The following is a 13539-nucleotide window of genomic DNA, read 5'->3' on the forward strand; positions in this document are numbered from 1 at the left end:
TTGACTCTTCAATTGCGTTCCAAATAGCCATTTTGCCCATCCTTAATACACACTAATTTTCTTTTTGCATATCCCTGTAGCGAATACGCAGTTTTAAATCGATTATGTTCTACAGAGCAATAGAACGTAATTTAAACAAGGAATGATGAGTAATTTCGAGCACAGCCAAATATTACATATGTAACGGATGATTCAAGTAGAGGTACTTTTCTGAATAGCCTTTTCGACCTGCGTGATGTCAAACTGTCATGTTTTTGTTCAGTATTGTTTGACATTTTATCAAATTATTCAATTTTATTACGAAAATACACATTAAGGGGTTTCACATGGTCTCATAAAGTTATAAATTATAACGAGCCGAAAACATAGGGTTCAGAGTTATATTTGCGTAAACTTATTTTAGTATGCAATCAAACAACAAATTTTTTAACTAGTATAAAAATTTACGATTTTATGATGATGCTTTATGACACGTTGTTAGTACCCCAATTCTGTAAAGAATATGCATCGCGTGGTTCCCTCAAGTAATGGTCAACATAATCAGCCTACTGAGCGTACTGTTCGCAACTTCATCACCCATCTTGAAGCCCAACTTTCATTAACTTTCGCAGCAACTCGGACTGTCGTATTTTACGTCGAGATCTTAAATTGAAAGCATACAAAATATTGTACTTTGTACAAAAACTGAAGCCGCTCGACTTTCCCAAGCGATATCGCTGTTCTCTACGGGCTCTTGAAAAGTTCCAAGAAGATCCAAACCAAATTTTGTTCAGCGATGAGGCCCAGCTCTGGCTCGATGGGTATATAAACAAGTGAAATTGCGGCATTTGAGAGGAAGAACAACCTGAAGAGATTCAAGAGTTGTCATTTTATCTAGAACAAACAACGGTTTAGTGTGGTTTGTGGACCGGTGAAACATCGGTCCATATTTCTTCAAAAATGATACCGGTGAGAATGTAATCGTCAATGGTGACCGTTATTGCAACATGATCACCGACTATTTGATGCCGGAAATTCAAGTTCCCGATCTCTGCGACATTTGGTTTCGAATACATCGCACCCATCAATGGATTTGTAGAGAGAACTCTTCGGCGTGCATATAATTTCACGTTTTTAAATCGTGGAATCGGCCACTCAGATCGTGTGATATCATACCGTTAGATTTTTTTCTGAGGAGATATGTAAAGTCTAAAGTCTATTCGGACAATTCCGCTTCGATCAAGCCTTGGAGCAAAACCTTACGCGTGTCATTCAACACTTACCAATATAATGTAACAAGTTTATTTAGGGCCATTAAAATATGTTATACATTATCCGATAACTTTATCGAGAAAGAAAATATAAAAAAATCGAAAATCTTAAATTAAGTATAAAGTCGCTGGGACGAGGTCTGCATCAATTTCACAGTAAACTTCATTTTTAAATTATAATATGATATGTAGTAAATGGATGCTGGGTAGTTCGTATGCCGAGTTCGCCTATTTTCGGTAGTAAACTACCATATATCCAAAAAATATTAGGTTATCAAATATCTCCCTTCCGCTTTTTTGCCCTCTATTCAATGCTTTATAAAAAGTGTTACAGTGATCGGATTTAGTTCAAATATGCGCCGTTTCGTTTGGTAATCTGTTTCCATCTAGACGGCAATTTCATAATATCTCCCTCTAGCAGATTTCCCATTAACGAAGAAATTTAAAATAGTGCGAATTTTGGCGACTCCATGTTTACACGTCTATAACTGTTGAATGCAATATCCAAACTAATCATGAATAGCGTCGTTTTGTATGTTATGTCAAGACTTTTCAAAGATGTGTAGTATTGCCAGTATCTGTAGCTCTTTATACATAGCCGAGAAATTCAAAAGACAAAAAGGCGGAAGGGAGATATATAATATATATTAATTATTAATATATTATAACACGGGGCTAGGGGAAGATAATCCGTGGAACATTATGCAAGAGTAAAAGCGTGATTAAAAAAAACTAACAAAACAATAATAGTACAGTACATTTCTTCAAAAATATTTTCTTGTTTTTCTAGATAGGTTACATCACATTAAACATTCACCAAAGCTTGACGAAAGTAATAATCCCCAAACCAAATTTTACAAAATGAAATCAAATGTATTGTGCTTACCTGCAAGTGAATAAAAATATACCCAATATTATGTGCATGTGCAAATTGGAACTTCGTTACATTTCGATTAGCATAACTGTATTTGAGCCGAACACATTCATACATTGAATTCAAATTGAATTTAAAAGCAGAGCTCTTTGGCAATCTGTTTGTTTTGCAATGTGCACAGCCGAAAAGAATGAATAGACAACAGTTATGATGATTGAAAAATATTTAATTTACACAAATGTAAGGTAAAGTTATGATATTTTGAGTAAACCAGTGCACAGAAAATAGCTGAATATGAATGTGACAGTGATCAATGATCAATGATCGGTGATCGGTGATTTTCAAAGACAATAAGGCTATATAAATAAATCTTTAATTAAAGTTATTAATTGTTATAATTACAAAAGAAAAATAATTCATAGTAATGAAAGCGATAATTTTAGAAGCATTTGTAAAATTTATTTAAGCCTCACATTAATAAATGCAAAAGTTTGGTATCTCTATGTGTATTTACCTACTTCGATATGTATGTACAAGCTTGAAGCTACAATATAAAAAAATATACAAATAAAAAAGTTTCAATGCCAAGTTTATCTTCACGCCTAAAAATTATAAGGCATTGCCAAGTTCCTGTTCAGGAGCCATTGAGACAAACAGACTGCTTTCATTCCTATAAAAATTCAGCTTTTACATACATATGTATGTGTAAAAAGAGAAATTCACGTCCACGGCCTTTTTATATTTAAGACTCATTCACAGCTTTAGTTTTTTGCGTCTCTCTTACCAGATAATTTTAAAGAAAGCATATCACAACACCAAAGGGTGAAAATAAGAAATCGAAAGTGAAAGTGGAAAGCAGAACAAGAAAAAATAAAATGTGAAATACATATATATTTTTTCTTTAATAAAAATGAATGAAATAATAAATATAACCTGGAGACTTGTAGGTAGTTATGTTGAAAAAAGTCAAAACTCTTTGTTCACATAATGTCACCCATATACATTTACAAGATTCACATATTGTGAGCTGGGTGTTTGTATGTCTGTATGTTTGAACTTTACTGGCACTCTTGAAGCGACTTCAAGTTCGTAGTTCTTATACATACATATATGTATGTGCATACATATGTATTCTACACCTTGCAGCATCTTACAAATCTGCCGGCAACACTCACCACATTTCCATTTTCTGCAAGTTATTTAATATGAGAAGTACAACAACACTATTTGTATAACAATGTCGGAAAGTAAATATGTACATACAAGTATGTATTTATATACCTGCATATACGCATACTAAAAATCATGTGAGCAATTGAACCTACGTACATACATACATATGTATGTATGTATATGTATATACATATGTACATATATAAATGTGAGAATTTGTTTGTTAAACATTCGTATAACAACCACATTTACTTAAAGACTTCTTGCATACATACGTAGATAAGCCAATGTATATATGTATATACATACACCGAAATTTAAACACGAATCCAACTCACCCATATGTATATAAACAAGGTAAGTCATATGTGATAGCATTAGACACCTATGTCTGCATATATGTATGTACAGCGAACACTCACGTACATAGAATGATGAGGCAGATATACTAGATGTCCTGCTTACACATACCTGTGCTTTCAAGGAACCGAAAAAATACGTTTGGAGCTAATAGGCTTCATGTGTGTTTTTAGTTTTCTTCTACCAATGTTTTAAGGGTTGAAAGTATATGGAGGCGTGGCTTCACATATGTGGCATATGAATTGTAATGGAGAGATGCGAAAGTCTACAAATATGTCCCAGCAAATTTAAGGGCTGGTTTGTGCCTATACTAAAAAACAATAACAGCCCTGCACTGAAATTTCATACTAGTCAGTTAACGGCGAATTCCTTGATCTGATTCTATCAGCTCTGTTAGCCGCGCAATCGAACCATCATATTTCGATTTGCACCTTCTCTATACTTTAACCAGGGATAATGGGATGCCCAACTTATTCCAGTGTGAGAGCGCCTCAAAATAAGCGTTTTTTATAACATTTTCCATTATGGCCAGATCGAACAAAATAAGAATTTTTGGGCATTTTAAATTAAAATACCCAACATTTATTACGATATTAAATTATTATATATTGCACTTTTAATATATGGCGAAACAACTTAATTTCTTTTTTATGATTTTATGGTATATTAAAGCAACTGACTTTCGATCTTTCAATACTTAATAAGGTGAATTAAGCCTATTAGTTCTCAATTAATAAATGTTTTTAATCAATTGTAATAGTAAATTAATTCTATTATGCATCAAATTACAAAACGTTTCATGAAATATATTTAAATTTCGCATTTTCTTTGATTTTCATTGTTTTAAATTTTTATTAGCGATCTTGAACGGCGGCAACAAATTCCTACGTTCACATATATTTTTGGTATAATTTTAATCTGGCTGTTCCAGTCGTTCCAATTGCAAAACGTTAACACCTACCCAATCCAGTCAACTGTCAAAGTTCGGTAGGTGAGCAGCTCTCATATTTCCAACGACAGGAGAGTTGGGGATCTCTTTATCTCTGCTTTTACGTTCTCTGGTTTCATCTTGTTAGTCTATTATTACACGAGGCGACAAAAGTTGCTAATTCTCGGGCGATTCTCTTTTGCTGTCGCCCATTACCTTCACACGAGCAACTTGTGTTGCGCAACTCTGTTCGAGTTTTTTTCTCATTCTCTTTCACTTTACTTTAACCCATTGTCGTTTCTTTTTCCTTATGGGTATTTGGGCCACTCTATCACATATATTAATAAGTTATGAAAATTAATAAATAAAATTTATTTATAAATAAAAATTAAAAAAAATATTATATTAAAGAATTTCACATACATATTTCACCCTTTTCTGAATCAATTTGTATGGCTTTCTCCATACATTTCACAATATCTTTAATTAATTCGATTTTTTCGTCATACTCCATTTTCTAAAATATTTAAATTATATTATGTATATTTGTATACATATTTGCAAATTACTTGCCAAAAGATGAAATTAAATTTTTTAAATATATTCAAAATATTAATTTCAAAAAATATACTCAAATGCAACTATGTACTACGAAAGAAAGAACACGAATGCCGAAAAACGTCGCAGCGAACTGCTACGAATGAGAACACAAAGCGAGTTGCTGAACACTGGAAACTCGGCGCGATTCTCCTCTCCTCGTCGCCCCCTCGCCTATAAACCAAGAGTTGCCGAGACAAAAGTTGCTGCGTGTAATAAGCGAGTTAAGATTAACGAAGAGAAAACTGTTTTCGTAAATGGAAAGCGGAATGGCTCCATTACTATGCTCACTAAACATTTTATTTAAATATGTATGTACCTTTAAACTGATATAAATATGTAATTTAAATACGATTTTTATTCGTAATTCATAAACATTTAGAGCTAACTCAACAATACATTGTCAGAACATTGATATAATTATAATCACGTTGATGTGTTATCATTTTATTCGACAAGTAAGCCTCTATCCCATAATCATTGAAAACATTCTAATTTTATTACTTTATTTACTTAGGTTAAACCGTTATGTACATGTTTGTCGAATTCGTCCCATAAAATGAATATATTTGCGATTTCTAAACGACGCTTAAAACTCCGATTCGCGTATGAGCCCGATGTATTCAGCGGCGTTTTCCAGAAACAGTTCCTTAGCTGCTATATTGGAGATTTTGGAGCCTTTTTCTTGCATTACGCTGCATGCATAATGACTGAGTTTTCACGAAAAAATGCGTTGTATGATAGCAATGGTCTGCTTCCGGTCATCTTCAACACCAACCAGCTGTGAATACTAAGGAAGATGTGCCAAGCCAAGATTTGCCATTTTATGGTCTTAATAATCGTCCTTTATTCTCTGATATTCTTTGAATTGAATTTGAATATTGGATTCAACTGGCATTTACCTAAACATTTGATCTATGAAATAAGAGGTTTTTAAATAAGAGCGCTATACAGGGTTTTTGAAATAAACCAAAAACGGTTTGGGATACCAATGAAACTCTTTATTTCCGTGAAAGTACATTTAATGCCATTATGCAATTTCTTTTGCATGGCCACCATGAGTACGGCTGCAGAAGTCCAGACGCTGAACACAATTCTTGACAGTTTTCAAGCATAAATTGGCCGATATGCTGCAATTTCACGTCCGATATTCGTACGAAGTTCATCAATCGTCGCTGGCTTGTTGGCATAGAATAATAATCGAGGCGGCCAAATGACTGGGCCATTTCGTGAAATAATACATTCATCTAATTTGGTTTTCATTAAATCGATTGTGACATTCGATATGTGGTTTGTGGTGCCGTCCTGTTTTAAATATAACTACCTAACATCCAATTCGGGGCAAAATAATTCTGTTATCATTGAGCAGTAGCGATTCCCATTCACAGTAAGATGCTAGTCTTGATCATCACGAAAGGAATACGGCAAAATGACGCCGCCGGCTAATAAACCACACCAAACCGCATGGATGCAATCGTGACTTATCTTTTTCATTGGAGGCGCTTTTTACGTGGAGGGTCCCAAATCCAATGCACAACCCTGTGGAAGAGGAGTTTCGCCTTCTCACTTTCGCTCGCCTTCAAACGGATGTTCTTAGGTTACCCAAAAAATACTTAGTCAAAGACCGAAAGTCGTGAGCTGCATGAGCCATATGTAAAAAAATCGTTTCTGGCCACTCCCAAGTGATTGGCGATCAGATAACTTTTCTCACTTGCGTTAACTTCTACACACGACTCCATCCTCACAGAGGCTTGGACGATGACAACAACTAATGATTCGACGTTGAGAGTTTTCGAGAGAAAAGTTCTGCGAAAGATTTATGGTTTTTTTGCACGTTGGCCACGGCGAATATCGCATTCGATGGATGGATTCGATGAGCCTCATCCGAATAATTTTCATGTTGTTGCTCAGCTCAATTCACAAATATACGCTTCAGTTTTTGCGTCAATTTGATTTTATATGGATGTAGGCCGAGATCGCAAAATTCGGCACAACAACGTCACAGAAATGCCCAACGCTTAAAAAAAACTTTTGAGAGGCTTTCTTTCGGTCGGGCGAGTCTGAATAGACATACATATTTGATTTCACTTAAAAGTGGGCGGTGCAACGCCGCTCCATTAAAGCCACCAAATCTATTAAAGCCCTATCATACCACCTCGGAGGTAAAATTTAATGTCCCCGGCATATTCAGTTATTGATTTATTGCGTTTTAAGTAGTTTTTTACAGTACCGTTATGAGGAGTGAACGGGGTTACTATCCGATTTCATTCATTTTTACACTATCGTGTAAGTGTAAATAGGTACCTATGTCTAAGATCCCTCCTTCATAATCTTGCTAAAATGAATGAAATAAAGAGCATGCGTAGAGGTTAATGAGAAGCTAAACATTACCTTTCCGAATGCCCGGCCTTCAATCGGTTAAAAGAAATTGGTCAGCTGGGATGGAAAAAATCAGGTATTTTATCAAATCCGGTGAGCTAATGAAAGCTTAAACCCGGCTGCCTTTGCTCTGGCGCTCCTTCGCCAGCCTTTTAAATCAAGCAACGACCATGAAAGTACACAACTTTGTAATAAAAAACATTATTTTTTTAATTTCTAAATTTAATTGTAAATTGATTAATTTAGGCACATACAAATATAACTTATACAGTTAAATACAATTGATTTTTGTGAAGTTTTAGTCTGTGTGAATATTCCACACATAAACTTCATAGTCGTTACTTTGGACAAAAACTTTGATGTAACTGCGTTGGCAAAGATAGTTCTTAAATATGGTTAATGAAAGAATACATTCAATTTATAAGATTTGGATTAAAATAATGGCACTTTTTAAAAGTAAGCAAAAATAAGTACTTGATTTCCTAAGCAATAAGTAATAATAATCTAAATAGTTCTCTTTAACCAGAAATTAAAGTTTTTATACTGTTACGTCTATCACAGTCTTATTGTTACACAGTTTGAGGCAAGTTACTTAAAAATAATTATAGTATAGTTTCATCTCCATGACATTCCAGATAAATTTGTTGTGGTCTTATTTGATAACGATTTTTGTGTAAGTGATTGGAATTGTGGAATTTTTGCGTGATAATTTTATTGTGGGAGTACTTCGATATTTGATTCATGGAAATACTACCTGGAACACGTTGTTGTGAATATAAATTTACTGGTGATCGCACACTTTGATAAGATGTCCTGCAATTATAGTTCTTATTACGATTACTTCCTTGCGAATTTCGAAGCTCTAACTGTTGCTTATATAATATAGATATTTTAGGACCTATAACCCATGCAAAACATATAATTCCTAATGTTATTTCCATAAATGCTCGAGCCATGAAAGGCCACATTGGTGTTGTAAATCCCTCAGTTGCAACAAAATAAGGTGGTATATTAAGCCAAATATCAATGTTGGCAAATTCGTAGATCACAGAAATCAAAAGAAAGGCACATGGAATACAATATATGAACAAGAACGTTCCAAACTCATAGCTTGGACACTTAGCCTCTAATTCTTGCTTCACCATGGGTGTTGGAGGGTTTTTCAATAAAGCCTTATAACGACGATATACTAAATAACCCGAGCCGAGGTTCATTGAACCGAAAATCCAGTAACAAAAAAGTGGTGTTGCGACCAGTATTTGCAGTGCTCTGTCTGACTGGTTTCCAACGAAACAAGCACCTGCAAGATAAATAAACATTATAATAATATTATTAATCGAATAATGAAATTATTTACCTATTAGTTCATCAGCATCCACAAGTCTGGCTACTATTACTGCTGCAGTCTGAAATGCTGGAAGTCCCCAAGCTACAAAGCTTGCCAAATTGCTTTGCATTATAGTCAAATTGACATTACGTTTGTCACTACTTGTTAAACGCCTTCTTCTGAGTTCACATTGATTCACGTCAGTACATGTACCTGAATTGCTTGCGGACAAAGATATCAAATCTTCTGGGTTGATACGACGCACATCGCGATGCCATGTCAGGCAAAGTATTGCCCACCTTTAATGGAATCTTTTTGTTATTAGAGATTATCAAAAATATATCAAATTATCTTACCAAGCACATGAAGACATAAAAAAATAGTATCTAAGCAAGAATGTTGTTGCACATGGAGCATTCGAAAGCCCATCAACCAGCAAAAGAAGGACATTAGGGAGTTGGGGATCATATCCACAGGATGCTGCTGTTCTACCCACTATAAAGCGAACAGTCCACCCCAAGGCAACCATGAAATGGCACCACACAAAAGGGGTAAGTACGCTTATCCACTTTTGATTATTTTTCCTCTTTGAATTATCATTCAAAATGAGACTCAAAGTTGCAATCAATGCCATGAAAACCTCAGCGTATGTCCATGTGGCGACCCATAGCTCTGCCAAATGCTTATCATGTGGACCAAATAATACGTCAGCTTCGCATAAAGGAGCACACCTCCCATACCGATAAAGTTTTACATACATATGCGATTTAGATAAGCCAGGGCATTCCAATATTACTGAGGACGAAGCCGCTTTGTTTATTACCGTTCCAGGAAAGTTCTCCTTTTCTCTTATATTTGTTTGTGTCTCACCTGGACCTTCAATACACATTGTTTCATGATTATTTTCTTTTGGGAACCTATTACAGTCCAGCGCTGGCGGCCACGGAAACCCAAACCCTTGTAAAACTGGATGACACCGCATTCTAACGCTCTCACACAAGTTTCTGCATGGCCCAATGGGAAGAGGGACTTTCGGCGTACATAACGGAACATAGGCAGCGCATAAAAATAATTTCAGTTGAGTACTACATACATATTCAATAAGGGGAGCAAAGGTTTGTAAAGTATATTCTACGTCAGATTGAAGTTCATGGCCAACTAAGTTAGGCATAGACGTTTCGTTATAACCAATGCCGCGACACATATCAATCCGGATTGGTTCACATTGTCGTAAAGCAATAGATTCGCCGCTTGTTGAACAATAAATTAGACCAATAATAATTAGGTATTTCCAAGAGCGCAATATATCAGACATTATAAATTTTAACCAAGGAAAATTATATTAGTCTGTTGACATCATGTGAATCCAGCAAATTGGGGAACAAAAGTGAATTTTTATTCATAAGTATAAGTACGTTTGTATATATGTAAAAATGCTCCCACGGCTTCAATTTGTATGTTTGTAAAATATGTATTCTTTTTAATGAATGCGAATATTCATAATTGTTCACAATAACTTTTCCTTTCAGACACAAACTTTATTGGTAACTAAACAATTGATATAATTAAAAATATGTATATTAAACCAAATTCTAAAAACTGCTTAAAATTTGTGTATTCTCAATACTATATTCGATATAATTTAATCGATTATACTTTGATTGCCAAATTATGGCGTAAGGATGATAAAAGATAAACGAATCGGCGATAAATTATCGGAATAAACTGGTTAGCGAAATTCGTAGTTGCCAGAATTAGCGAGTGGCGAAGTTTTTTTTAAACTGTCGGTGAACATAGATTTATAGGCGCACGGGCTGGGGCGTAAATTGTAAAAACCTAGCAATACGCAGTAAGCTCCACTGCTATGTAGCTCGGAAGAACTTTCAACAGTGAGGTGAACAGAGTTGAGCACTGAATGAAAATTATTTTCAGAAACATACATTGCTATTACAGACGTATTTTGTTTTAAATTTCTATGGGGGTATTCTCTTGCTCTTGCAAAACCCGGTGCACGGTGCAAGAATTGCAGATTTACAACGGCACAACAACAAACACACGCAGAAAAATATTTGCAAGAGCTGTAAAATATGTCAGACCAAAACCCAAGTATATTTGCGTGCAATGTCACGCAAAAATAAAATTGCAACCCTGTTGTAGTTGCCATTTTACATAAAGACATATTACGTCGTTAAATTGTTGAGAGAGGTAAATTTTAATTAGATTTTATAATTTCTATTTGAAGTATACAGTTTTGTTACAGTTTTTTTTGTTAAAAATGTATGCAGAAGGTGCGCCAATTCACAATAGCCATGCACAATAGTCATTTACAATAAATTGACTGAATCAGTCACTCATATATCACTAGATTCTGCAATGGGTGCTCTCGTGTCCTTGTATATTTCGGTGTAGTATTTTTGCAATCTGCAATCTTGCAAGAGCAAGAGAATACCCCTTATATGTTTATTTGCAAACATATTTATTGAATTAAAAATGGTTATGCAAATTTTTATTAATGCTTGCATTCTAATCAAATTATTAAATTTTCAAAGTATAAGACTCAAAGTAAGAGTGCGAGTGAGCTTAAAGATTTCTCATGTTGGATAATAATATAATAAAAATAATATAATATGTATAAATATATACTATGTGTATACTACATACATAAAATACTATAAGAACATTCATACTTTGGAGGATGGAGTCATATGTAGAAGTTCAAGCAAGGGAGGAAAATTCTCTGATCGCCAATCACTTGGGAGTAGCCAGAAACGATTCTTTTACATATGGCTCACGCAGCTGACGACTTCCGGTTTTTGAAGAAGTATCCTCTGGGTAGCCTAAGAACATCCGTTTGAAGGCGAGCTAAAGTGAGGTTGTACGCTGGGGTTGGGACTCGCCACCTAAAAAAACGACCGGCATCAACTGCCTGGGATGCGGGACCCCCTTTTAATGACAACCATGGCAAACGAAATAAGGACTGCGATTTGAGGGTATATACCTGGAACGTCCGTTCGCTTAATTGGGAAGGTGCCGATGCCCAGCCGGTTGGTGTGGGATTTGCAAGTTTGGTGTGGGTTTCGTGGTGGGAGAAAGATTTCGTCGCCGACTACTGTCATTCACCCCGGTACATAAACGTCTAGCCACAATCCGCATCAAAGCGAAGCTCTTCAACAAATTGCTGATTTGGGCCACGCCGCAACGGAAAAGAAGGACGATGTGATCAAAGATGCCTTCTATGAGCACTTGGAGCGCACCTATCAGATCTGCCTCCGCAAGGTTGTCAAAAAAGTATTAGGCGACTTTAATGCCAGGATGGGCAAGGAAGTTACCTTTTGGGGGTAAATTCAGCCTCCACGACGAAACATTCCCAACTGTGTTGTAGCTGATCGACTTCGTCGCGGCCTAAATATGGTTATTTATAATACTAGATTCCAGCAAAAGAAAATTCATCAAGCTACCTTCTTTGGATCGAAAAGACTCCAACAAGATCGATCATGGTGTGATAGACGGAAGACACGTCTCCAGTGTTCCAGACGTGCGTACTTTCCGAGGTCCTAACAACAACTCGGACTTCTATCTTGCTGCAGCCAAGATTCCCATCCGCCTCTATGCAGCAAAAAGCACGACGTCGAGAAGCTGCAATAACAGCAGATAGCCGAACGATTTTCTACTCGGCTTGCACTCCTGCTCTCTGAGAGCACTCGTCAACAACTCGGTATAAGGGTTCTGTGGGACGGCATTTCAAGCATCTTACCTGAGAACACCTGGTACGACGAGGAGTTCCGTGTCGCAGCGGAGAGAAAACAGGCTATTTTTTTATAGTAGGGGGAAGCATCAAAAGCCGGAGTGCGGAACTTTAATCCGCTAAGCCTAACCTACTCCCAACTCAAGACACTCGCACGGAACCACCAGAAAAGGTATTACTTCATGGGAGTGACAAGACATTTTACGTCTCCTCTATAACCTACTCCCAACTCAAGACACTCCCACGGAACCACCAGAAAAGGTATTACTTCATGGGAGTGACTAGACATTTTACGTCTCCTCTATAACACGGACGGACTAACGCCTACTCTGCTGTAACTGTCTTAATGTAGTCATGATGAAAGTTGCCGCTTCGCGAACAGCTATCCACTTGTCAGAGGACTGACACATAAATGCAGTCAAATTTTTCACCGTTAGGCTACCACCTAGTGCAGTTTCTACCTTTTCCCTCGTATTTCGAAACCGAGGACAATGGAAAAACACGTGTTCAGAATCTTCCATGGACTCCGTACACATCGAACAATACGGACTGACGTCATTTTGAAAATGGTATAGGTAGCCTCTGAAGCACCCATGCCCGCTTAATATTTGAGTCAGGTGGAAATCCAGGTCCCCATGTCGTCTACTTATCCACGTATGGATGTCAGGTATAAGTCTGTGGGTCCACCGTCCTTTCGTTGAGGTTTGCCACCGTTGCTGCCATATAGCTATGCTCTTCTTTCTCTCTTCTCTCTTTTCGGTTTCTGTAATTGGCGCTGATAGCTCATATAATCTTGTGAGCTCGTCACCCTGGATGTCTATTGGTGGCATACTAGCTAGTACTTCAGATGCTTCGCTGGAAATAGTTCGGAAAGCACTTGTTACCCTCATTGCTGTGAGTCTATGC

General features: G+C 36.4%; 2 protein-coding genes and 1 long non-coding RNA gene across 4 annotated transcripts in view; 1 reads left to right on the forward strand and 2 right to left on the reverse strand.

Moving 5' to 3' along the window:
• LOC105233047 (small conductance calcium-activated potassium channel protein) overlaps positions 1-13539 on the reverse strand; it is a 334439-nt gene that overhangs the window by 92669 nt on the left and 228231 nt on the right. The window lies entirely within an intron of this gene.
• LOC125778177 (uncharacterized) lies at positions 5029-6170 on the forward strand. Its single transcript, XR_007422544.1, has 2 exons — positions 5029-5640; positions 5700-6170. It is a non-coding gene; the product is annotated as an uncharacterized LOC125778177 (long non-coding RNA).
• Positions 7344-10567, reverse strand: LOC105229166 (frizzled-4). 2 transcript variants are annotated; one of them, XR_007422506.1, is made up of 4 exons: positions 9245-10546; positions 8919-9187; positions 7574-8861; positions 7347-7517 (listed from the first exon to the last, which is right to left on the reverse strand). XR_007422506.1 is itself a non-coding variant. In XM_011209278.4 (3 exons), the coding sequence occupies exons 1-3, from the start codon at positions 10201-10203 to the stop codon at positions 8164-8166; spliced, it is 1926 nt and encodes a 641-aa protein (XP_011207580.1). In that variant the 5' UTR covers positions 10204-10567; the 3' UTR covers positions 7344-8163. The 2 variants fall into 2 exon arrangements, 1 of the variants encoding a protein (XP_011207580.1); XM_011209278.4 differs by having other exon boundaries at positions 7344-8861; positions 9245-10567.

This window comes from Bactrocera dorsalis, chromosome 4, assembly GCF_023373825.1.
Source record: "Bactrocera dorsalis isolate Fly_Bdor chromosome 4, ASM2337382v1, whole genome shotgun sequence".
In the NCBI taxonomy this organism is placed as follows: Eukaryota; Metazoa; Arthropoda; class Insecta; order Diptera; family Tephritidae; genus Bactrocera; species Bactrocera dorsalis.